The 25,079-nt window shown below is 49.9% G+C and overlaps 1 protein-coding gene and 1 pseudogene across 5 annotated transcripts in view; one reads left to right on the forward strand and one right to left on the reverse strand.

Annotated features, from left to right (window-relative positions):
* LOC105464329 (TTL family tubulin polyglutamylase complex subunit L1) overlaps positions 1 to 13,928 on the reverse strand; it is a 43,714-nt gene extending 29,786 nt beyond the window's left edge. Inside the window, exons 1-3 of one of the 5 annotated variants that reach the window (XM_011712124.2) lie at positions 13,776 to 13,928; positions 5,432 to 5,516; positions 1,004 to 1,120 (exon numbers count right to left, since the gene is read on the reverse strand). In XM_011712124.2, the coding sequence (XP_011710426.1) occupies positions 1,004 to 1,116 (113 nt within the window). In that variant the 5' untranslated portion in view covers positions 1,117 to 1,120; positions 5,432 to 5,516; positions 13,776 to 13,928. Of the gene's footprint in view, positions 1 to 1,003; positions 1,121 to 5,431; positions 5,517 to 11,101; positions 11,121 to 13,775 lie in introns of those variants that run through there. The other 4 variants (XM_011712125.3, XM_011712129.3, XM_011712127.3 and 1 more) reach the window with 4 other exon arrangements.
* Positions 13,929 to 22,314: 8,386 nt separating this feature from the next.
* Positions 22,315 to 22,991, forward strand: LOC139358961 (small ribosomal subunit protein eS25 pseudogene; annotated as a pseudogene).
* Positions 22,992 to 25,079: the final 2,088 nt, after the last annotated feature.

The raw sequence follows: 25,079 nt of genomic DNA on the forward strand, positions 1-25,079 counted from the left end.
CAGGCGTGAGCCACCGTGCACGGCCAGAACAAGAGCTCTCAAAATATCAATTAGCTTGGCCGGGCACAGTGGCTCACACCTGTAATTCCAGCACTGTGGGAGGCCAAGGCCCACTTGGGGAGGCTGAAGCAGGAAGATCACTTGAGTCTACAAGTTTGAGACCAGCCTGGGCAACATGGGGAGACTCTGTCTCTGAAATAAATAAACAAACAAACACACACACACCAGCTTTATTACCAAAAAAAGAAAAAAAGAGTAACTCCAAACTGCTTCCTATTTATGGCTTGACACGGTGGCTCATGCCTGTAATCCCAGCACTTTGGGAGGCCGAGATGGGAAGATCTTTTGAGGCCAGGAGTTCAAGACCAGCCTGGGCAACACAGCAAGACCCTGTCTCTATAAAAGAAAAAAATGCGGCCAGGCACAGTGGCTTAAGCCTGTAATCCCAGGACTTTGGGAAGCTGAGGTGGGTGGATCACAAAGTCAGGAGTTCAAGACCAGCCTGGCCAACATGGTGAAACCCCGTCTCTACTAAAAATACAAAAAAAATTAGCCAGGTGTGGTGGCGCCTGTAATCCCAGGTACTTGGGAGCCTGAGGCAGGAGAATCACTTGAACCCAGGAGGCGGAGACTGCAGTGAGCTGAGATGGCACCATTGCACTCCAGCCTGGGTGACAGAGCAAGACTCTGTCCTGTCCTCTGGCCCAACTATAATGCATGCTCACTGGAAGGGGAGGCCTGAGGCTCTTGTTTCTCACCCAAATTCCCCACAGGGTTGCTGAGCTGAAACACCCCAGACTTCATACCCCAGGCTGAATACAGTGACGTGGGAACACACCACAACACATTCTCTCACAAACAGCCTTAAGGAAAAATGTGTGCGAGGAGGCAGCACAACGACGGGAGACACCAGCTCTGAGGCCACTCTCTGCAGGGCACTGGAATTAGTAAAACCGACACGTAAGTCTCAGAGAAACGACCCAGCCCTGCTGTGCGTGCTTACCAGTAAAAATTCCAGTCCTCATTTTCTGTCACTTGGACCCATCCTCTCTTTTCAAAGTTATTGATCAGCACTGACTTCTCGATATCAGTGACCCATTTTACTTTTCCTGCCATAATCCTGGAAGAGATCAAGATATCAGAGCTACAAAACTTCAACAACTCACTTTCCTTTAAACCCAAGGAATCCTCTAAACAGCATGCCCCACTCCAAACTCGATCTTACCCTGGCAGTGGTTCTCAACCAGGGTGATTCCGTCTCCCAGGGGACACCTGGCAGCGTCTAGAGACAGTCTGGTTGTCATGACTGGGGGATGCCTCTGGTATTGGGCATGTCCAGGCCAGGGATGCCGCTCAACATCCGACTGCACAGATGACCCCTCACAACCAGTCATCCAGCCCCAAATGTCAATTGTGCAAAGGCTGAGAAACCCTGGTCTGGTGGGAGAAACAGGCAGCCGGCAAGTCGCCACCCGGGAGTATTCAACTGTAATTGTGCCAGGAGCCACAAAGGAGGGGCACACGGGGCTCTGAGAGCCAGAGGCAAGGCAGCTGGGGAGGGCTGCCCTGACAAGGGAACCCTCGGGCCTCGGGCCGACTTCCAGTGGGTAAGTGGGGGTCGGCATGCCTGTCCCATGTCCCTCCAGGCACCGCCTGTCTCCCTACTTCAAGTCACCCTCTATAACTGTGGAGTGACCGTAAGTGTTTATCTGGACTGGGCGTGGTGGCTCACGCCTGTAATCCCAGGACTTTGGGAGGCTGAGGCGGGCGGATCGCCTGAGGTTGGGAGTTCAAGACCAGCGTGGCCAACATGGTGAAACCCCGTCTCTACTAAAAATACAAAAATTAGCCAGGTGTGGTGGTGCGCACCTATAATCCCAACTACTCAGGAGGTTGAGGCAGGAGAATCAGTTGAACCCGGGAGGCAGAGGTGAGCCGAGATCGTGCTACTGCACTCCAGCCTGGGCAACAGAGCAAGACTCCATCTCAAAAAATAAAAATAGGCTGGGCGCGGTGGCTCACGACTATACTCCCAACACGTTGGGAGGCCGAGGCAGGCAGATCACGAGGTCAGGAGATCGAGACCATCCTGGCTAACACGGTGAAACCCCGTCTCTACTAAAAATATAAAAAATTAGCCGGGCGTGGTGGCACGTGCCTGTAATCCCAGCTACTTAGGAGGCTGAGGTAGGAGAATCACTTGAACCCAGGAGGCGGAGGTTGCAGCGGGCAGAGATTGCGTCACTGCACTCCAGCCTGGGTGATAGAGCGAGACTCCATCTCTAAATAAATAAATAAATAAATAAATAAATAAAATAAAAATAAAATAAATAAAATAAAAATTTTTTTAAAACAAGTGTTTATCTGACCACATCACTCCCATTTAATAACCTCCATGACTCCCCATGGTACTTAAACACACAGACCCCTTGCCCTCACCTGCTTCTCCAGGTCCACCTCACACCACCTTCTCCTATACGCTCTGTTCTGCCACCCTGGGCTTCCTCCGCCCACTCTCTCTCCTGCCGCAGGCCTCACACACACTGGGCCCCTCTGCCTGCAGCGTGCTGCCCTCACTCTCTGCCTGGCTAAGCTGCCCCCTGCTCATCTGCCAGCATAAATGAATGTCGCTTGCTCCACTAAGCGTCCCTGACCCTCCAAACCAGGTGCTGGACCCCTCGGCACCCCGGAGCTCTGTATGAAGCACCTGCTGTCCCTGCTGGGGGCCAGGGAGCTGGCTTGCTTTCTTCTTCACTGCTATGTGCCCAGGGCCCAGCTCCATGCCTGGCACGGGAGGGATGCTCAGATCAGACAGACAGACTGGCTGCAGTCCCAGGCCTGTCAGCGCCACGGTGGGACTCGGAGCTGTAACAGTTACAAGAGGAGTCTAGACCTCGGTTTGCTCTGAAAAGTCTAGTTTTCAAACTGCTCAGGCAGCCCAAGATTCAAGGCTCCCACCCAGCTCCGACCAGGAAGGCTATAGGAGGCTGCCTCTCCACCCTGGCGACCCCCACACCACAGGCATCTGGCCTGTACAACTGACACGTTGTACTTAAGACAATCTTCTGGCCGGGTGCAGTGGCTCATGCCTGTAATTCCAGCACTTTGGGAGGCCGAGGCGGGCGGATCACCTGAGGTCAGGAGTTCAAGACCAGCCTGGCCAACATAGCGAAACCCCATCTCTAATAAAAATACAAAAATTAGGCCGGGCGCGGTGGCTCAAGCCTGTAATCCCAGCACTTTGGGAGGCCGAGATGGGCGGATCACGAGGTCAGGAGATCGAGACCATCCTGGCTAACACGTTGAAACCCCGTCTCTACTCAAAAAAAATACAAAAACTAGCCAGGCGATGTAGTGGGCGCCTGTAGTCCCAGCTACTCGGGAGGCTGAGGCAGGAGAATGGCGTAAACCCGGGAGGCGGAGCTTGCAGTGAGCTGAGATCCGGCCACTGCACTCCAGCCTGGGCGACAGAGCCAGACTCTGTCTCAAAAAAAAATAATAATAAAATAAAATACAAAAATTAGTCAGGCACGGTGGCGCACGCCTGTAATCCCAACTACTCAGGAGGCTGAGGCAGGAGAATCGCTTGAACCTGAGAGGCAGAGGTTATAGTGAGCCAACGTCATGCCATTGCACTCTAGCCTTGCTGACAGAGCAAGACTCTGTCAGAAAAAAAAAGAAAAAAAGAGAAGAGAAAAGAAAACAAAAGAAAACAAAATTAAAGAGAAGAAAAGAAAAGAGGCCGGGCGCGGTGGCTCACGCCTGTAATCCCAGCACTTTGGGAGGCCAAGGCGGGCGGATCATGAGGTCAGGAGATCGAGACCATCTTGGCTAACACGGTGAAACCCCATCTCTACTAAAAATAAAAAAAAATTAGTCGGGCATGGTGGCGGTGCCTGTAGTCCCAGCTACTTGGGAGGCTGAGGCAGGAGAATGGTGTGAACCTAGAAGGCGGAGCTTGTAGTGAGCCGAGATCGCGCCACTGTACTCCAGCCTCGGTGACAGAGTGAGACTCTGTCTCAGAAAAAGAAAAGAAAATAAAAGAAGAAAAGAAAAGGAAAGGGCCGGGCGCGGTGGCTCAAGCCTGTAATCCCAGCACTTTGGGAGGCCGAGACGGGCGGATCACGAGGTCAGGAGATCGAGACCATCCTGGCTAACACGGTGAAACCCCGTCTCTACTAAAAATACAAGAAAATTAGCCGGGCGAGGTGGCGGGCACCTGTAGTCCCAGCTACTCGGGAGGCTGAGGCAGGAGAATGGCGTGAACTCGGGGGGACGGAGCTTGCAGTGAGCCGAGATCGTGCCACTGCACTCCAGCCTGGGGCACAGAGCAAGACTCCATCTCAAAAAAAAAAAAAAAAAATGAAAAGAAAAGGAAAGAAAAGAAAAGAAAAGGAACCAGACTCAAGGGAGTCCTGATGCCCTGATTCAAAGCCAGGGTGATACTACCCTAAAGTGCCACCTCTCGCCACACAGCCCGTCACTTCCCTCTGTGAACCTGGTCTTTGGCAGAATGATGACAACATCCAGCTCACAGGGTCAACGAGCAATAAACAGAATGGCTCTCTGGAAGCTACAAGGTGCTGTATAAAGGACTGCCATTAGGTGATCTGTCACGGTGCACGTGGAACCTCAGCAGTGGAACCTCAGCAGTCACACCAAGATGACAGTAAAAGCACAAGAGCCGCACCGTAGCATGTGAGCCGATCCCACACCCCTCATACCCGCAGACATGGGGGCCACAGGAGCCACACCCCAGAATATGAGCCGATCCCACACCCCTCACACCCGCAGACACGGGGGCCACGGGAGCCGCACCCCAGAGCATGAGCCGATCCCACACCCCTCACACCTGCAGACAAGGGGGCCACAGAAACCACATCCCAGAACATGAGCCGATCCCACACCCCTCACACCCGCAGACACGGGGGCCACGGGAGCCGCACCCCAGAGCGTGAGCCGATCCCACACCCCTCACACCCGCAGACACGGGGGCCACGCCAATGGCTCAGGGGACTTTTCGTTTTCACTATGTGATTTCAGCCTCCACATCCGTGATTTCCTGATGAATCCTGCTTGCGGCCTGGGGACCCCCAAACCACCGCCGTCCAGGCTGCATGGTTCACACGTTGTACTTAAAGCAAGCATCTTAGTGGGTGACCTCACACCAGCCACTGACATCTACCTGGAGGTGACAGAAGAGTAGTGACTGGAGACCAGGAAGGCTGTGCGCGATTCTCACACAGTGCTTCCCCAGGCCTCAACGCTTCCAGGTGTGAGACCCCAAACCCACCGAGACAGACGGGCCAAACATCCTCATCCACATTTCACTAAGCAAGTGAGGTAGGCGGTTTAGCCAGACCATCAGGTGTCCCTCTCTCCCACCGTGCGGACAAACGGTCCCTCAGGGGCCGTCTCAGGCTGTACCTACCATAGGCACTGATGGAGCACCACTGGCGACGCCCACGCTCACCTCGGTGTCGCTGACGTCACTGACGCTGGCCCCTCCTTCTTCCCTAAAAGTTAACACACAGACGAAATGTACATCGCACACATTAAGAAGACACTCCTTCACCATTTTTTGTTTTTGTTTTTTTGAGAAAGGTTCTTACTCTGCTCACCCAGGCTGAAGCGCAGTGGTACGATCTCGACTCACTGCAATCTCTGCCTCCCAGGTTCAAGCAGTTCTCCTGCCTGAGCCTCCTGAGTAGCTGCGACTACAGGCGAGTGCTACCACACCAAGCTAATTTTTGTATTTTTTTGTAGAGACCGGGTTTTCCCATGTTGGCCAGGCTCGTCTCGAACTCCCAGGCTCTAGCAATCTGCCCACTTCAGCCTCCCAAAGTGCTGGATTTACAGGCGTGAGCCACCGTGCACGGCTTCTTTAACCATTTTAAGAATACGATGACAAAACCATAACTAACTAGAATATTCAGTGGCTGGCATCTTGTTTAACAAATGCACACTAAAAGATGCTCCTAAGAGTCTTCCCGTTACAGTAAGAATTTCTGAACTGTATTACTTACTGGCTCCAGCTGGCCTTCTCAAACTGCCACACCACCCTTCATGGCATGCACCCCTCGCCCAGCTGAGCTCAGCCCCTTCCCGCACCTGCCCGACCCTTTCCTCCCACCTACAAGACTGTGTGTACCCTGTGCCCCTCCTGGAACAGCCCCTCTGCACGGCCTCTTCTCCAACTCCCACCAGTCATGCAAGGCACAGTTCAAAGGTCACTCCCTCCACAGAGAGCCATTCTCGGCCTTAGCTGGAGCTAAACTGCCCTCCCCAGACCCTCCGTCTCCTCTCCTACCATTCTTGTCGGCACTCAGAACTGCCTACCTTGCATTTCAGCCCTTTAAGTACATTCCTTCCATAAACACATGAGGGTGGGACTCTGAGTCACCTGTTCCCACTCTTGTGTGATTTTTTTTTTTTTGAGACAAAGTCTTGCTCTGTTGCCCAGGCTGGAGTGCAGTGGCACATCTTGGCTCACTATAACCTCTGCCTCCTGGGTTCAAGCAATTCTTTTCTTTTTTTTTTTTTTTTTTTTTTTGAGACAGAGTCTCACTCTGTCACCCAGGCTGGAGCGATCTTGGTTCACTGCAACCTCCACCTCCTGGGCTCAAGCGATTCTTCTGCCTCAGCCTTCCAAGTAGCTGGGATTACAGGCACCCATCACCACGCCTGGTTAATTTTTGTATTTTTAGTAGAGACAGGGCTTCACCATGTTGGCCAGGCTGGTCTCAAACTCCCGACCTCAGGTGATATGTCTGCCTCGGCCTCTCAAAGTGCTGGGATGACAAGCGTGAGCCACTGTTCCCGGGTGCACAGATTATTTCCAGGCTATGGTGTGGCACGTGCATCAGAGCCCACAGTCCATCCTGCCTGACTCGAACATCTCTAGCACAAGCCCAGGCACAGTCAAGGCCCATGGTAAATATTCAGTGCATAGGGAGGGAGTGGGAAAACCCTCCAGGTGAGTCCCTTGAACCTGACTCTTTGCTTTTGACAGTCGTTCCCATAGAGATGTGTTACGGGTTAAGCTGTGCCTCCCACAAACTTACGGGGAAGTCCTAACTTGTCTGAAACAAGTACATGCAGCAGAAAGAGCGTTGCCCTGAAGCTCCCCACACACCCCTTCCATTTTTTATTTTTATTCTAATTTTTTAATCTTTTTATTTGAGATAGAGTCTCGTTCTGTCGCCCAGGCTGGAGTGCAGTGGCGCAATCTCAGCGCACTGCAACCTCCGCCTCCCGGGTTCAGGCATCCTCTGCCTCAGCCTCCCAAGTAGCTGGCACTACAAGCAGCTGCCACCATGTCTGGCTAATTTTTGTATTTTTAGTAGAGATGTGGTTTCACTATGTTGGCCAGGTTGGTCTTGAACTCCTGACCTCATGATCCACCTGCTTCAGCCTCCCAAAGTGCTGGAATTATAGACGTGAGCCACCACACCCGGCCTTTTTTTTTTTTTTTTTTTTTTGAGTAAGACTCTCACTCTGTCACCCAGGCTGGAGTGCAACGGTGCCATCTTGGCTCACTGCAACCTCCACCCCCTGGGTTCAAGCAATTCTCTTGCCTCAGCCTCCTGAGTGGTTGGGATTACAGGTGCATGCCCCTACGCATGGCTAGTTTTTATATTTTTAGTAGAGGCAGGGTTTCATCATGCTGGCCAGGCTGGTCTCGAACTCCTGACCACAAGTGATCCATCCCCCCTCTGCCTCCTAAAGTGCTGGGATTACAGGTGTGAGCCACCGCACCCAGGCCCCTTCCATTTTTTTTTTTTTTTTTTAAATAACACAGATAATTGATTACGTTACATTAATAATATCTAACAAGGCTCTAGAGCTGGTAATTTCTGGGCTTGATATCACCACCAATAGCTCGAGTTCTTCCCATTTTACATTTTGCCATCCTCAGAAAATTGGCTCTGTCCTCAGTCAAGCCCAGTTAAGACAGCTACATTTCCAGGAGAAGAAAAGCCTGTTTCTCTTTCAGCGTTTCTTTTTATGTGAGAAAATCTTTCAGAAAAAAAAATAATGGCCAGACAGGGAGTGGGGCATGGTGGCTCATGCCTGTAATCCCATCACTTTGAGAGGCCAAGACGGGTGGATTACCTGAGGTCGGGAGTTCGAGGTCAGCCAGACCAACAGAAACCCCGTCTCTGCTAAAAATACGAAATTAGCTGGGCATGGTAGCACATGCCTATAATGCCAGCTACTCGGGAGGCTGAGGTAGGAGAATTGCTTGAACCCAGGAGGCGGAGTCAGCAGTGAGCCAAGATCGCACCATTGCACTCCAGCCTGGAAAACAAGAGCAAACTCTATCTCAAAAACAACAACAACAAAAACCCAATGGCAAGGGAATAAGCATATCAAACTGGCTTAGGCTAATTAGGATTTATTCCTGAGTTGGGGATATGATCACCTTCCCTGAGCAAAACTCTTGATATAATTAACCAAGAAAAAAAAACGAAAAAAGGATATGTGTCAGCTACAAGTGTCTTGACAGATCAACTGAGCCAACTGAGATTTAACAAGTTGAGACTCTCAAAGCAGTTTGGTTAATTTCCTTGACATTAGTTATTTACTAATGTTTACCAAATTGCTACTTTGTGTCATACTTTCTACTAGTCATTTACCTAACAATATCATGGCATTAAAATAAACTAAATCTTTATTTTCGTCAAAAGGGATGCCAAGTAAGATAGAAACAGAGCTCCTGTCTAAAACATCTTTTTTTTTTTTTCTTTTTTGAGATGGAGTCTAGCTCTGCCGCCCAGGCTAGAATGCAGTGGCGCAATCTTGGCTCACTGCAACCTCCACCTCCCAGGGTTCAAGCTGTGGGGAAAAGAAAGAGATCAGCCTGTTACTGTGTCTGTATAGAAAGAAGTAGACATAAGAGACTCCATTTTGTTCTGTATTTGAGATGCTGTTAATCTGCAACCTTGTCCTTGCAAGAGACATGTGCTGTGGTAACTCAAGGTTTAATGGATTTTGGGCATGCAGGGTGTGACTTTGTTCCTAGAAAAACTAGGTATTGTCCAAGGTTTATCCCCATGTGATAGGATGAAACAATGTTGCTAAAAGGTTTATCTCAAGGCACAGGATTTTCCTTTAAACTTATTCATGTCACAGATCCTTGTTCTTATGTCTTACTGCTAATTTCCTCCCTAAAAATGATCCTATTGTCCTGCCACTCCCTTATCTTTAAGATGGTAAAGATAATTATCTATAAATACTAAGGGAACTCAGAGGCCGGTGCCGGCGTGGGTCCTCTGTAAGCTGAGCGCCGGTCCCCTGGGCCCCCGCTTTTCTTTCTCTATACTTTGTCTCTGTGTCTTATTTCTTTTCTCAAGTCTCTCGTTCCACCTTACGAGAAACACCCACCAGGTGTGGAGGGGCAGGCCACCCCTTCACAAGCGATTCTCCTGCCTCAGCCCTCTGAGTAGCTGGGATTACAGGCGCCCGCCACAATGCCCAGCTAATTTTGTATTTTTAGTAGAGGCAGGGCTTCACCATGTTGTCCAGGCTAGTCCTGAACTCCTAACCTCAGGTGATCCACCCGCCTCAGTCTGCCAAAGTGTTGGGATTACAGGCGGCCTAGAGCCACCGTGCCCAGCCGACATCTTTTTCTTTCTTTCTTTGCAGGCTCCCCACCTGCTTTTTCTAGGTTTCAACCATAAGCCTCCAATCTCTTATCATCAGGTGGTTAGGTTGGAGTAATTCCAGCCAGGACCCTGGCTGGGCACTGGAGCTCAACCATGCCTGCAGAATAAGGAATGACATATTTATATCATCACTAAGAACAAAAGCTACCACTTTTTTTTTTTTGAGTCAGCATCTCACTCTGTCGCCCAAGCTGGTGTGCAGTGGCGTGTTCTCGGCTCACTGCAACCTCTGCCTCCTGGGTTCAAGTGATTCTCCTGCCTCAGCCTCCTGAGTAGTTGGGACTACAGGCGCATGCCACCATGCCCAGCTACTTTTTTGTATTTTTAATAGAAATGGAGTTTCACTGTGTCAGCCAGGATGGTCTCGATCTCCCGACCTCATGATCTGCCTGCCTCGGCCTCCCAAAATGCTGGGATTACAGGTGTGAGCTACTGCCCCTGGCAAATCACTTATTAAACACTAGCATGTGTCAGGCACTGGGTGGGGTAGTTTATGAGTATTCTTCTCCACTGTGTATATTCATATTATCATCTCATGTGATGCCCAAAGGCAGATGATATGGTTTGACTGTATCCCAATCTCACCTTGAATTGTAATAATTACCACGAGTCAAGGGCAGGGCAAGGTAGAGATAAACGAATCATGGGAGTGGTTCCCCATGTACTGTTCTCATGGTAGTGAATAAATCTCGTGAGATTTGATGGTTTCATAAACTCGAGTTCCCCTGCACAAGCTCTCTTGCCTGCCACCACGTATGATGTGCCTTTGCTCTTCCTTCACCTTCCGCCATGATTGTGACTGTGAGTCAATTAAACCTCTTCCTTTTATAAATTACCCAGTTTTGGGTATGTCTTTATTAGTAGCATGAGAACAGACTCATACAGCAGGAATTCTCCCCATTTTACAGATGAGGAAAATGGGGGCCAGAGAATAAAAAGAAGAGGAGAGAGTGCAGCCTGTGGACAGCCTACATGCTTCCCTCCCACACCAGACGACAACTATTGTTTCACATATGCCTCCCACATCAGATAGCAGCCTCCTGCGGGGCAGCAGAGTGGGCTGGCTCAGGAGTGGGCTGACTCGCGTCTGTTCTCATGTCTGGTACGCAGCCAGCCAGGCCTGGTGTGGGGCTCCAAAATCGTGTGTAGACAAGTGATCCGCCAGGCCATGCCCCACAGTGCAGAAAAATGGGTGATTCCTTCTCAACCCTAAGCAATATTAAGCCCTCTTCCTTAGAAAAGTAAATAAATACCTAATATCAGATTGTTTTATTGTTTTATAACACAGAAAAACAGACGTAGGGTTAAGGGTACTGAGTAACATGTTGCATCTCTCCTGGTTCACGTGAATTGATGCATCTGAATGTTATGCCACTCTCTAAACTGAGTATCATAAAAACCTAACCAGGAAAAACAGAGAGTGACATATTGACCTTTTATGTTGAATGCAGCTCAGAACTGGGGTTGCGGCTGTCACCACCTGAGATGTGCCCACCACAGAAAGCCATCCTGAAACCAGAGAGCTGCTGGTTATTTTCAGAAGACAGCCTGGGTCTCGCTCCTGGGGCAACGGGGTAGTATCACCATGAGCTCGAAGAGAAGGTTTCCCACGAACACCCTGGGTGTCAGGGCCATTGATGGTTTAACTTCTCATCCATCCACACAGCCCTAACAGCCACTCAGTGCCAGGCCTGCGACAGAGAGACATTAAACTGAGAGCCCAGACGGGGTCGGGGAGCGCTGGAGACACATTCAACAAGCTGTAAGGCCTGCCCGCAGCACAGGGTTTCAACAACACATCACAGTTCAACTGCGGCCTGGGAAGAAAGGGATGGTTAATTTGATCCAGCAGCAAATCAGGTCAGCTTCACTCCAGAAGATTCCAAATCCATCCTCAACTCCCATAGTGTCCCCTCTCTCCTGGGCAACTGCAGCAGGCCCCACTCTGTCCCCTGCTACTCTCCTCACTCCACTACAACCCATTTCCCTCCGAGCAGCGGACCAGTGTGTGACACACACAACACTAACCATGTCACCCTGCTCACCACCCCACAGTAGATTCCTATTGCACTAAAAACGAAGCTAGTGGTCCTCTATGGCCTACAAGGCCAGCCCTGCAGATATGGACCATCACCTCTTAGTCCCTGTCTCTCACCAACCCTCTGTAGCCCCTGACCTTCTTTCAGCTCCTGACACTCCACAAGCTGCATTTTGTCTCAAGCCTTTGCTCTTCCTCCAGATCTGGCCCCTTCTCAAAAGTCAACTGCTCAGAGTGGCTTTCCCCAACCACTCAATCTCAATCCTTCTCATTCTACCACACTGTCACTTTATTTTCTCCATGGCACTTGGGTTGTAAGCAATCATCTAGTCCAGTGCTACTCAAAGCATGGCCCATGGGTCAGCAGCACCTGGAGCTTGTTAGAAATACAGATTCTTTGGGAGGCCAAGGCAGGTGGATCACCTGAGGTCAGGAGTTCGAGACCAGCCTGGCTAACATGGTGAAACTCTGTCTCTACTAAAAATACAAAATCAGTTGCGTGTGGTGGCGCACATCTACGATCCCAGCTACTCGGGAGGCTGATGCAGGAGAATCACTTGAACCTGGGAGGTGGTGGTTGCAGTGAGTTGGCATTGCGCCACCACACTCCAGCCTGGGCAACAGAGTGAGACTCCATCTCAAAAAAAAAAAAAAGGCCGGGCGCGGTGGCTCACGCCTGTAATCCCAGCACTTGGGAGGCCGAGGAGGGCGGATCACAAGGTCAGGAGATCGAGACCACGGTGAAACCCCGTCTCTACTAAAAATACAAAAAAAAATTAGCCGGGCGCGGTGGCGGGCGCCTGTAGTCCCAGCTACTCAGGAGGCTGAGGCAGGAGAATGGCGTGAACCCGGGAGGCGGAGCTTGCAGTGAGCCGAGATCGCGCCACTGCACTGCAGCCTGGGCGACAGAGCGAGACTCCCTCTAAAAAAAAAAAAAAAAAAAAAAAAAAAAACCACGCAAGAATATGGCCACGCATGGTGGTTCAGGCTTGTAATCCCAGCACTTTGAGAGGCCTAGGTGGGCAGATCACCTGAGGTCAGGATCTCGAGACCAGCCTGGCCAACATGGCGAAACCCCATCTCTACTAAAATTTAAAAAATTAGCTGGGCATGGTGGCGCGCGCCTGTAATCGCAGCTACACAGGAGGCTGAGGCAGGAGAATCGCTTGAACCCGAGAGGCGGAGGTTGCAGTGAGCCGACATCGCGCCACTGCACTCCAGCCCGGGCAACAAAGTGAGACTCCGTCTAAAAATAAATAAATAAATAAATAAATAAATAAATAAATAAATAAAGTAATAACAATGCCAATGATGACTTCACGTTGAGCAGTGCATTCATTCACAGCGGTATTGTCACTGTCCATCTCCACGCCCGCACTGGGTGACAGTACCATGTTCCACAGTGACTGCTTACCAGTGTCTGTAATTTGAGGGCAGAGTAGGGCCCATCTTTTTGTACCGCCACAACCCGGCACCATAATGTGCTCATCAAATGTTTCCTGAGCAAAGAACCTGCTTTGCAAATGCCAAAAGGGCTAATGAATGATAAGATACTTTCACTTCCAGAATTAATCCCCTATAATGCCCCAGCTACTCTATGGAGAGGATAACTACCTCTCCCTGCCCTCTTAGCTGATGGGGAATCAGAGAGGGGAAATGTCTTGTTCCAGTCACCTAGCGAGAAGACACAAGGCTCTTGTCTCCTGCCCTGAGTTCTCTCCACAGGTACACTGCGCCCTGCAAAAGATGCCAACAGAAACAACACAGATTGCAAATGTATGGGAAACGTGTAGGAACAATCAAAGTCTGGCAAATAATAAACATAATGATGCAAAAACAACAATCGGACAGCACGAGGTAAGTCATAGGAACTCAGCGGAGGGAGAAAGGCATGGTGGTTAGCGCGGGCTTCCAGGACTACGCGGATCCGGCGAGCAGTATCTGAACCGCATTTTCGCAGCCGCGTAGACATAGGCGCCCACACTCTCTCACCCATGCGCACTCGCCCGCCCGCGCGCAGCCACACCCTCGGTGCCCGGGAGGCGGCGGCCTGGGCAACAGGACCTCACCTGTGGGCTCGGAGCGCCGAGGGACTCGGAGGAGCGCCCTGCAGGGATGCCTCGAGCCGCGCCCCCGCCCCGCCTCCAGCCCCTCTCCAGCCCCTCTCCAGCGCCTCTCCAGCGCTCGCAGAAGGACGCAGCCAGCTGCCAGGCGCACCGGCCCGCCCCGCCCCGCCCCGCGCCGCACTCTACTTCCAGGGCGGCGCCCTGGCAACCCAAGACGCAACCGCCGGCGCTGCGACTACTTCCGGAGTCAGACTTGCCTGGGGCTCCCCTGAGCTTTTTGTCCCGGGCGCCCGCTATGCTCCGGGCTTAAATCCTAGGAAATGCCAGGCCATCCAACTTCGACACCTTCGGGGCCCAGAAAGGAGACTGAGAAGGGTCTGAAGCATGGGATTGAGTCTAAAAAGGAAGGTAGAGCGGTATGATGATTAGGTCCGAATCCTAGGTTCAGTCTTAATCCGCTGTTTAGCCTCTCCTACCCCCTCTACCTCAGCTTCCTTATCTGAAGAAATGGTGATGTTGGTAGCAGGCGCCTCCTAGGGTGGTCGTAAGGATAACGTGATATGCTGGACCCAGCATGGAGTCATCAACACATGGCCCACTGAAGAACACCTTGTTTCCTAAGGGTTCCTCAAAACATATTGTAAACCCCTTCCATTAGGAAGAGGCAACCTGGCCCAGTGAGGACCTTAAAACTGAAACTGGACCTGAATCTGAATCCCCTGTCCAAAAAACGACTAGCTATGTGGCTTAGGCAGATCACTTCATTTCTCTGAACCTCAGTTTCCTTGTCTGTAAATTGGAGATAACACCTACATTGAAGGGTTGTTGGGAAGACTATTTTAAAAAATAAATAAATAAAAGGAATGTAGTTGACATAGCACATGGTAGTTGCTCAAATACTTGTTTAATTGATTCATAATAAAAGCATGTATCCCAGACAGCTCTCAGCTATAAAAGAGCACTGGAGGGCAGGGTGCGGTGGCTTAAGCCTGTAATCCCAGCACTTTGGGAGGCTGTCATGGGTGGATGACCTGAGGTCAGGAGTTGGAGAGCAGCCTGACCAACATGGTGAAACCCCATCTCTACTAAAAATACACAATTAGCCGGGTGTGGTAGTGCATGCCTGTAATACCAGCTACTTGGAAGGTTGAGGCAGGAGAATCGCTTGAACCAGGGACTGGGAGGTTGCAGTGAGCCAAGATCATGCCACTGCACTCCAGCCTGGGCAATAAGAGCGAAACTCCGTCTCGGGGGAAAAAAAGTGCACTTGAAACTTGACAGGCAGTGGGAAAGAAGAGAAACAACAGGCTTTACATCCCTGCTCTGCTCTGATACATTATAGCTGTCTGAGTGTCAGCAAACCCACTGCATTTTTTTTTTTTTTTTTTTTTGAGAGGGAGTTCTGCTCTTGATGCCCAGGTTGGAGTGCAATGGTGCCATCTCAGCTCACTACAACGTCCGCCTGCCAGGTTGAAGTGATTCTTCTGCCTCAGCCTCCCGTGTAGCTGGGATTACAGCGCCTGCCACCACGCCCAGCCTTTTTTTTTTTTTTTTTTTAAGTAGAGATGGGGTTTCTCCATGTTGGTCAGGCTGGTGTCGAACTCCCGACCTCAGGTGATGCACCCGCCTCAGCCTCCTAAAGTACTGGGATTATAGGCATGAGCCACCTTATCCAGCCAAACCCACCATATTAAATACAGTTTCTTTGTACTCCCAGCACTTTGGGAGCTGAGACGGGTGGATCACAAGGTCAGGAAATCAAGACCATCCTGGCTAACATGGTGAAAGCCTGTTTCTACTAAAAAATACAAAAAACTAGCCGGGCGAGGTGGCGGGCGCCTGCAGTCCCACCTACTCGGGAGGCTGAGGCAGGAGAATGGCGTTAACCTGGGAGGCGGAGCTTGCAGTGAGCTGAGATCCGGCCACTGCACTCCAGCCTGGGCGACAGAGCAAGACTCCGTCTCAAATAAATAAATAAATAAATAAATAAATAAATAAATAAATACAGTTTCCTTACTGTGAATTGGAAATAATGATCATCTCTCAGGGTGCTGAAAACATTTAAATCCCTTGTGAATAGCACCTAGAAGGGTGTTTAACAGGTTTTACCACTTCCTTCTGCCCCCATGTGGCATACAGGCCATTCCAAAGAATAGTGAATACAGTTTCAGGAAAATTTGTGACCAACGTGAAAATTAACTGGAAGCTAGTAGTTCTGAGAGAAAAGAGGAAACCGAAGGCCTGACTCACAATGCTAATCTAATTGTGTAAACCTAGTTAAAAAAATCTTCAAGATAAAATCTTGCCATCAAGATAAAATCATTGCCATAAAGTCCAAATTCCTTAATATGTTTTTAGTTTTAATCTTAACCATTTTCCTATATATAGGCTTGGTTTCCTGTCATGCCTAGGAAGACTCATCCACATAAGTTGAAAAAAAAAACCTTATGAAACCAGATATACAATAAACTGAAAATACATGGGGCCGGGCGCGGTGGCTCATGCCTGTAATCCCAGCGCTTTGGGAGGCCGAGGTAGGCGGATCACAAGGTCAGGAGATCAAGACCTGATCAAGACCTGGCTAATATGGTGAAACCCCCTCTCTACTAAAAATACAAAAACAAAATTAGCTGGGCATGGTGGCGGGCACCTGTAGTCCCAGCTACTTGGGAGGCTGAGGCGGGAGAATGGCGTGAACCCGGGAGGCAGATCTTGGAGTGAGCCGAGATTGCGCCACTGCACTCCAGCCTGGGTGACAGAGCAAGACTCCATTTCAAAAAAAGAAAAAAAAAAGAAAAGAAAATACATGCATGGTGTATGATAAAGCATTAATATGCACAACATACAGAGTTTGCACAAATCAATGAGAAAAAAAGCAATACAAAAATGGGCAAGGTCAGGCGCAAGTAGCTGGGATTACAGGTGCTAGCCACCAGGCCCAGCTAGTTTTTTATTTTTATTTTTGGTAGAGACAGGGATCCACCATGTTGGCCAGGGTGGTCTCAAACTCCTGACCTTCAGTGATCCACCAGCCTTGGCCTCCCAAAGTGCTAGGATTACAGGAACAAACCACCACCCCTGGCCAAGATAGTTAAACTACAGAAATTGTCTTAATCCAGAACAGATTCGTTTCCAGATTTGGTTTTCTGCCTAAGCGACCATCTGCTATAAATCTGTGACATAGCTGGAAAGCTAGAAGAGGCATTCCCAGTAGACAGAACAGTGAGCAATTCCTGGACCGTGTGATGAGAACAGATAAATGGGGAAATCCCAGTACAAATGAGAACAAATACTCTCTACCAATCAAAAGAGACAACCTCCAAAGAAGTGAGCTTTCGAGGCCGGGTGCAGTGGCTCATGCCTCTAATCCCAGAACTTTGAGAGGCCAAGGCGGGCGGATCCCCTGAGGTCAGGAGTTCGAGATCAGCCTGGCTAACATGGTGAAACCCCATCTCTACTAAAAATACACAAATTAGCCAGGCCTAGTGGTGCTCACCTGTAATCCCAGCTGCTCGGGGGGCTGTGGCAGGAGAATCACTTGATCCCAGGAGGCAGGATTGCACCATTGCCCTGCAGCCTGGGCGACAAGAGCGAAACTCTATCTCAAAAAAAAAAAAAAAAAAAGAAAGAAAGAAAAGAAGCGAGTTTTCAGCCCAGGAGGCAGAGGTTGCAGTGAGCCGAGATCTCGCCACTGCACTGCAGCCTGGGCAGCAAAGCAAGACTTCATCTCAAAAAAAAAAAAAAAAAAAAAAAAAAAAAAAAAAAAAGAGTTTTCAGAACAAAACTCTGGAATTACCCTAGAATGTAAGAAGGAAACCCACGCCGCTGAATGGGTTTCCTTAGAGACCAATTGGGTTCTCTGGTATTTAGTCTGAAGCCATTAGAATGACTCATCAAAGAGTGAGTTCAAACAGTTCTGGTTCAGACGAAAAGTATTAAGGAAAACCAGCTACTCAGGAGACTGAGGTAGGAGAATTGCTTGAGCCTGGAAGGTTGAGGCTGCAGTGACTGCACCACTGCACTCCAGTCTGGGTGACAGAGTGAGACCTCATCTCAAAAAGCAAACAAAAATGTCCTCATAGCCCACCACCTGTTTCTGTGCAGCTTAAAAGCTAAGAATGGTTTTCACGTATGGCCGTTTGAAATCCATTTATGAATAGGGAACATACTAATTTTGAACCCCAATTAAGTGAAATGTCCTTCTTCTTCCTCCAAAAGAACTTTCTTATTCTCAGCTGGGCTTAATGGCTCACACCTGTAATCCTAGCACTTTGGGAGGCCAAGGTGGGCAGATCACCTGAGGTCAGGAGTTTGAGACCAGCCTGGTCAACATGGGGAAATCCCATCTCTACTAAAAATACAAAAATTGGCCGGGTGTGGTGGCTCAAGCCTGTAATCCCAGCACTTTGGGAGGCCGAGACGGGCGGATCACGAGGTCAGGAGATCGAGACCATCCTGGCTAACACAATGAAACCCCGTCTCCACTAAAAATACAAAAAAAATTAGCCGGGCGTGGTGGCGGCGCCTGTAGTCCCAGCTACTCGGGAGGCTGAGGCAGGAGAATGGTGGGAACCCGGGAGGCGGAGCTTGCAGTCAGCCGAGATCGCGCCACTGCACTCCAGCCTGGGCAACAGAGCGAGACTCCGCCTCAAAAAAAAAAAAAAAAATACAAAAATTAGCTGGGCGTGGTGGTGCGCACCTATAGTCCCAGCTATTTGGGAAGGCTAAGGCAAGAGAATTGCTTGAACCCAGGAGGCAAAGGTTGAAGTGAGCCAAGATCGTGCCACTGCACTCCAGCCTGGGTGACAGAGCAAGGCTCCGTCTCAAAAAAAAAAAAAAAAAAAGAAGTTTATTATTCATTATAGACCTGTGTGTTACTCCAAATTTTCTATACAATTATTCATTTTTAATTTCATCAATTTAAAGAGTTATGCAAACTTGTGCAACTTGTAAGTGACAGAGTCTGGCTTTGAACCCAGGACGCCTGACCATTCATGCTGCTGCCTCTCAGGAGGGGTGGTGGCGTGCTTTCTTAGTGATGACTGGAGCTTTGCTAACATCACCTCCTATAATCTCCCACACAACCGCCTCCCAGGCCCGGAGCACATTCAGCTCATCATCATTTACTTTTGGCTCCATCTAGTGGAACCAACACGAATCTGGAGTCCAAATTGCCAACTCATACCCTTCAGCGGCTGTCTAGTTGTGAGGCCTTGAGAAGTCCCAAGGCTTCTGGCTACAGTGTTCTCACCTTAAACCTGGGAGGTGAGTGAAGCACCAGCACCCGAGGGAAGAAATGCTTAGGACCTGGCATAGTAAAGTGTTCAATAAACATTGTGGCCCTCCGGCATGTTGCCTCATCCCTGCAATCCCTGTACTTTGGGAGGCCAACACAGGAGGATCGCTTGAGGTCAGGAGTTCCAGACCAGCCTGGCCAATATAGCAAGACCCCATTTCTGGAAAAAAAAATCTTTTTAATTAGCCAGGTATGGGGGCGTACGCCTGCAGTCCTACTCAGCTACTCAGGAGGCTGAGGTGGATCACTTGAGCCTAGAAGATTGAGGCTGCAGTGAGCTATGATCCTGCCACTTCACTCCAGCCTGGCCAACAGAACAAGACCCTGTCTGTAAGAGAAAAAAAGTTAAAATAATAATAATAATAATAATAATTTTAAGGCCGGGCACGGTGCCTCACACCTGTAATCCCAGCACTTTGGGAGTCCGAGGCGGGTGGATCACCTAAGATCAGGAGTTCGAGACCAGCGTGACCAACATAGCGAAACCCCGTCTCTACTAAAAATACAAAAATGAACTGGGTGGCCGGGCGCGGTGGCTCAAGCCTGTAATCCCAGCACTTTGGGAGGCCGAGGCGGGCAGATCACGAGGTCAGGAGATCGAGACCATCCTGGCTAACACGGTGAAACCCCGTCTCTACTAAAACTACAAAAAACTAGCCGGGCGCGGTGGCGGGCGCCTGTAGTCCCAGCTACTCAGGAGGCTGAGGCAGGAGAATGGCGTAAAACCCAGGAGGCGGAGCTTGCAGTGAGCTGAGATCCGGCCACTGCACTCCAGCCTGGGTGACAGAGCAAGACTCCGTCTCAAAAAAAAAAAAAAAATGAACTGGGCATGGTGGTGCGCACCTGTAATCCCAGCAACTTGGGAGACTGAGGCAGGAGAATTGTTTGAACCCGGGAGACGGAGGTTACAGTGAGCCGAGATCACACCATTGCACTCCAGCCTGAGCAACAGGGCGAGACTCCGTCTTAAAAAAAAAAAAAGAATTTTAAGATGGCAACAGCAGCATTAAACAAACTGCAGGGCTTGTCTGAGCACAGGGTCCTGTGGGTCTGTACAGGTCACAGGCCCATGAGGCTGGCCCTACCCTAAGAAGCTGGCCACAGCTCCCCTCAATCAATCCCCACAAGAACTCTGCTGAGTTAATGGTGTTTATCACCATTTTTTAGAAAATAGTGGTAAAGGCTGGGTGCGGTAGCTCAAGCTTGTAATCCCAGCACTTTGGGAGGCCGAGACAGGCGGATCACAAGGTCAGGAGATCGAGACCATCCTGGCTAACATGGTGAAACCCCGTCTCTACTAAAAAAATACAAAAAACTAGCTGGGCGAGGTGGCGGGCGCCTGGAATCCCAGCTACTCGGTAGGCTGAAGCAGGAGAATGGCGTAAACCCGGGAGGCAGAGCTTGCAGTGAGCCGAGATCCAGCCACTGCACTCCAGCCTGGGCAACAGAGTGAGATTCCGTCTCCAAAAAAAAAAAAAAAGAAAACAGTGGTAAATTGGCTGGACGTAGTGGCTCATGCCTGTAATCTCAGCACCTTGGGAGGCCGAGGCAGGCGGATCACCTGAGGTCAGGGGTTCTCCACCAGCCTGACCAACATGGAGAAACTCCATCTCTAGAAAAACACAAAATTAGCCAGGCGTGGTGGTGCATGCCTATAATCCCAGCTACTCGGGAGACTGAGGCAGGAGAATCGCTTGAAGCCGGGAGGCAGAGGTTGCAGTGAGCCGAGATCGAGCCATTGCACTCCAACCTGGGCAACTGGGCAACAAGAGTGAAACTCGGTCTAAAAAAAAAATAGTGGTAAAGGCCAGGTGTGGTGGCTCACATCTGTAATCCCAGCACTTTGGGAGGCCGAAGCGGGTGGATCATGAGGTCAAGAGATCAAGACCATTCTGGCCAACGTGGTGAAAACCTGTCTCTGCTAAAAATACAAAAATTAGCCAGGCATGGTGGCACACGCCTGTAGTCCCAGCTACTCCGGAAGCTAAGGCAGGAGAATCGCTTGAACCTGGGAGACAGAGGTTGTAGTGAGCCGAGATCGCACCACTGCACTCCAGCCTAGCGACAGAGTAAGACTCGGTCTCAAAAAAAAAAAAAAGTGGTAAAATACATATAACATAAAACTTACCATCTTAGCCATTTTTAAGTGTACAGTTCAGTGATTTTAAGTATATTCACATTGTTGTGCAACCAATCTCCAGGACTTTATCATCTTACAAAACTAAAACTCTTTTTTTTTGAGACAGAGTCTCACTGTGTCACACAGGCTGGAGTGCAGTGGCGCAATCTTGGCTTACTGCAAGCTCCACCTCCCAGATTCACGCCATCCTCCTGCCTCAGCCTCCCGAGTGGCTGGGACTACAGGCGCACACTGCCATGCCCGGCTAATTTTTTGTATTTTTAGTAGAGACAGGGTTTCACCGCGTTAGCCAGGATGGTCTCGATCTCCTGATCTTGTGATCTGCCCGCCTTGGCCTTCCAAAGTGCTGGGATTACAGGCATGAGCCACCGTGCCTGGCCACAAAACTAAAACTCTTTACCTATTGATCACAACTCTCCATCCTTCCTTCCCCAACCTCTGGTAACTACCTTTCAATTTTCTGTCTTAATGAATTAGACTTCCTCAGTACTTCATTTAAGTGGAATCTGGGCCGGACACAGTGGTTCACGCCTGTAATTCCAGCATTTTGGGATCCCGAGGCAGGAGGATTGCTTGAGCCCAGGAGTTTGAGACCAGCCTGGGCAACATAGGGAGACCTCGTCTCAAGAAAAGAAAGAAAGAAAGAAAGAAAGAAAGAAAGAAAGAAAGAAAGAAAGAGAGAGAGAGAGAGAGAGAGAGAGAGAGAGAGAGAGAGAGAGAGAGAGAGGAAGGAAGGAAGGAAGGAAGGAAGGAAGGAAGGAAGGAAGGAAGGAAGGAAGGAAGGAAGGAAGGAGAAAGAAAGAAAGAAAAAGAAAGAAAGAAGGAAGGAAGGAAGGAAGGAAGGAAGGAAGGAAAGAGAGAGAGAGAAAGCGGGAGGGAGGGAGGGAAGGAAGGAAGGAGAGAAAGAAAGAAAAAGAAAGAGAAAAGAAAGAAAGAAAGAAAGAAAGAAAGAAAGAAAGAAAGAAAGAAAGAAAGAAAAGGAGAGGCAGGGAGGGAAGGAAGGAAGGAAGGAAGGAAGGAAGGAAGGAAGGAAGGAAGGAAGGAAGGAAGGAAGGAAGGAAGGAAGGAAGGAAAGAAGGGTTCGCTGCTGCTCTCTGAGCTTCACAATGCCATCCAAGGATGACAAGAAGAAGGAAGACACCAGAAAGTCACTAAGAAAGACAAAGACGCAGTGAACAAATCTGGGGGCAGGGCCAAAAAGAAGAAGTGGTCCAAAGGCAAAGTCCGGGACAAGCTCAATAACTGAGTCGTGTTTGACAAACCTACCTATGACAAACTCTGTAAGGAAGTTCCCAAACATAAACTTATAAGCCCTGCTGTGGTCTCTGAGAGACTGAAGATTTGAGGCTCCCTGGCCAGGGCACCTTAATAAAAGACTTAACAAACTGGTTTCAAAGCACAGAGCTCAAATAATTTACACCAGAAATACCAAGGGTGGAGATGCTACAGCTGCTGGTGACGATGCATGAAAAGGTCCAACCAACTGTACATTTGCAAATATAAAACTTTATTAAATCGAAAAAAGAGGCCTGGCACGGTGGCTCACGCCTGTAATCCCAGCACTTTGGGAGGCCGAGGAAGGCAGATCATGAGGTCAGGAGATCGAGACCATCCTGACCAACAGGGTGAAATCCCGTTTCCACTAAAAATATAAAAATTAACCGGGCATCGTGGCAGGTGCCTGTAATCCCAGCTACTCAGGAGGCTGAGACAGGAGAATCACTTGAACCCGGGAGGCGGAGGTTGAGTGAGCCGAGATCATACCACTCCAGCCTGAGGGATAGAGCGAGGCTCCACCTCAAAAAATAAAATAAAATCCATTCATCAATTTCTACCTTTTGGCTATTATGATTAATGCTACTATGAGCACAGGTATATATCTGAGACCCTGCTTTCAATTCTTTTTTTTTTTTTCCTTAATAATTGAGATGAGGTCTCACTATGTTGCCTAGGCTGTCTCCAGCTCCTGGGCTCAAGTGATCCACCTGCCTTGGCCTCCCAAAGTGCTGGGATTATAGGCATGAACCACCAGCCCAGGCTCCTCGCTTTCAGTTATTTGGGGTATATACCCAGAGTGAGACTGCTGGATCATGTAGTAATTCTATATTGAACTTTCCGAGGACCCTCCATCGGGTTTTCCGCAGGGCTGCCCCATTTCACATTCCCACCAACGGTGCCAGAGTTCCAATTCCTCCACATCCTGGACAATACCTGTTATCTTCTACTGTTTGATAGCAGTTATTCTAACGGGTGTGACATCCTCCCTGCCTTGTAAATATGGGAACTGAAGCTTGAAGGTGGTGAGTAACTTGCCCAAGGCCAGGCAGCCATCACTATAGCAATCCCTACCTGAGTCATCATCACTGGGCGGGTGTCTCAACACATCAGCCCCATTCACACTGCCACCAGGAGGCTGGCTCGCCACTGTCACGGTGCCAGCCAATAGCACACACGAGGACTTCGCCATCGCTTCAGTCTGATGCTCCCTGAGGCCAACAGGAGCCCTCGGGGGCACCCCATGCTACGGCAACATGCTGGCCAGCCAGCTGGCCCCAACCTGCATAGACCTGGCCATGCTCCTCCCCATGCTGCCCCACCCTCAGCCTCCAGCAGCCTTGCCCCCGTCTCCCCAACTTCCCACCGCAGGTCCTGACTTCCCAGGGTCTCTGTCCCCGCTTCTCTCCTGCTTGCAGCGTGGAGGTGGGAAGGCTGCCTTCTCTCCAGGTGAAAGAATCAGGTGCTCTCGGGATCTCTCCTTATCTCCTCGCCCATTTGTCTGAGCACCCAGAAGGATTAGGGAGGGGCTAGACAGCTGGGCCTCAGACTCCAGCTTTGTCAGGCCCTTTTCTAGCCCCTGGAGCTGAGGCCCAGAGAGCAGGCCTCCTGGTCTGGGGCCAAAGGGTGGAGTCCCTAGGGGCTCAGAGAACAATAAGAAAGCACACAGCGTGCTCTGGCTCACGCCTGTAATCCCAGCACTGTGGGATGCTGAGACTGGAGGCTTACTTGAGGCCAGGAGTTTGAGATCAGCCTGGCTAACATGACAAAACCCCATTTCTACCAAAAGTACGAAGAATTAGCCAGGCGTGGTGGCGGGTGCCTGTAATCCCAGCTACTCAGGAGGCTGAGACAGGAGAATCACTTGAACCCAGGAGGCGGAGGTTGAGTGAGCCGAGATCATACCACTCCAGCCTGAGGGATAGAGCGAGGCTCCACCTCAAAAAATAAAATAAAATCCATTCATCAATTTCTACCTTTTGGCTATTATGATTAATGCTACTATGAACACAGGTATATATCTGAGACCCTGCTTTCAATTCTTTTTTTTTTTTCCTTAATAATTGAGATGAGGTCTCACTATGTTGCCTAGGCTGTCTCCAGCTCCTGGGCTCAAGTGATCCACCTGCCTTGGCCTCCCAAAGTGCTGGGATTATAGGCATGAACCACCAGCCCAGGCTCCTCGCTTTCAGTTATTTGGGGTATATACCCAGAGTGAGACTGCTGGATCATGTAGTAATTCTATATTGAACTTTCCGAGGACCCTCCATCGGGTTTTCCGCAGGGCTGCCCCATTTCACATTCCCACCAACGGTGCCAGAGTTCCAATTCCTCCACATCCTGGACAATACCTGTTATCTTCTACTGTTTGATAGCAGTTATTCTAACGGGTGTGACATCCTCCCTGCCTTGTAAATATGGGAACTGAAGCTTGAAGGTGGTGAGTAACTTGCCCAAGGCCAGGCAGCCATCACTATAGCAATCCCTACCTGAGTCATCATCACTGGGCGGGTGTCTCAACACATCAGCCCCATTCACACTGCCACCAGGAGGCTGGCTCGCCACTGTCACGGTGCCAGCCAATAGCACACACGAG

This window comes from Macaca nemestrina, chromosome 15 (genome assembly GCF_043159975.1).
Source record: "Macaca nemestrina isolate mMacNem1 chromosome 15, mMacNem.hap1, whole genome shotgun sequence".
NCBI lineage: Eukaryota > Metazoa > Chordata > Mammalia > Primates > Cercopithecidae > Macaca > Macaca nemestrina.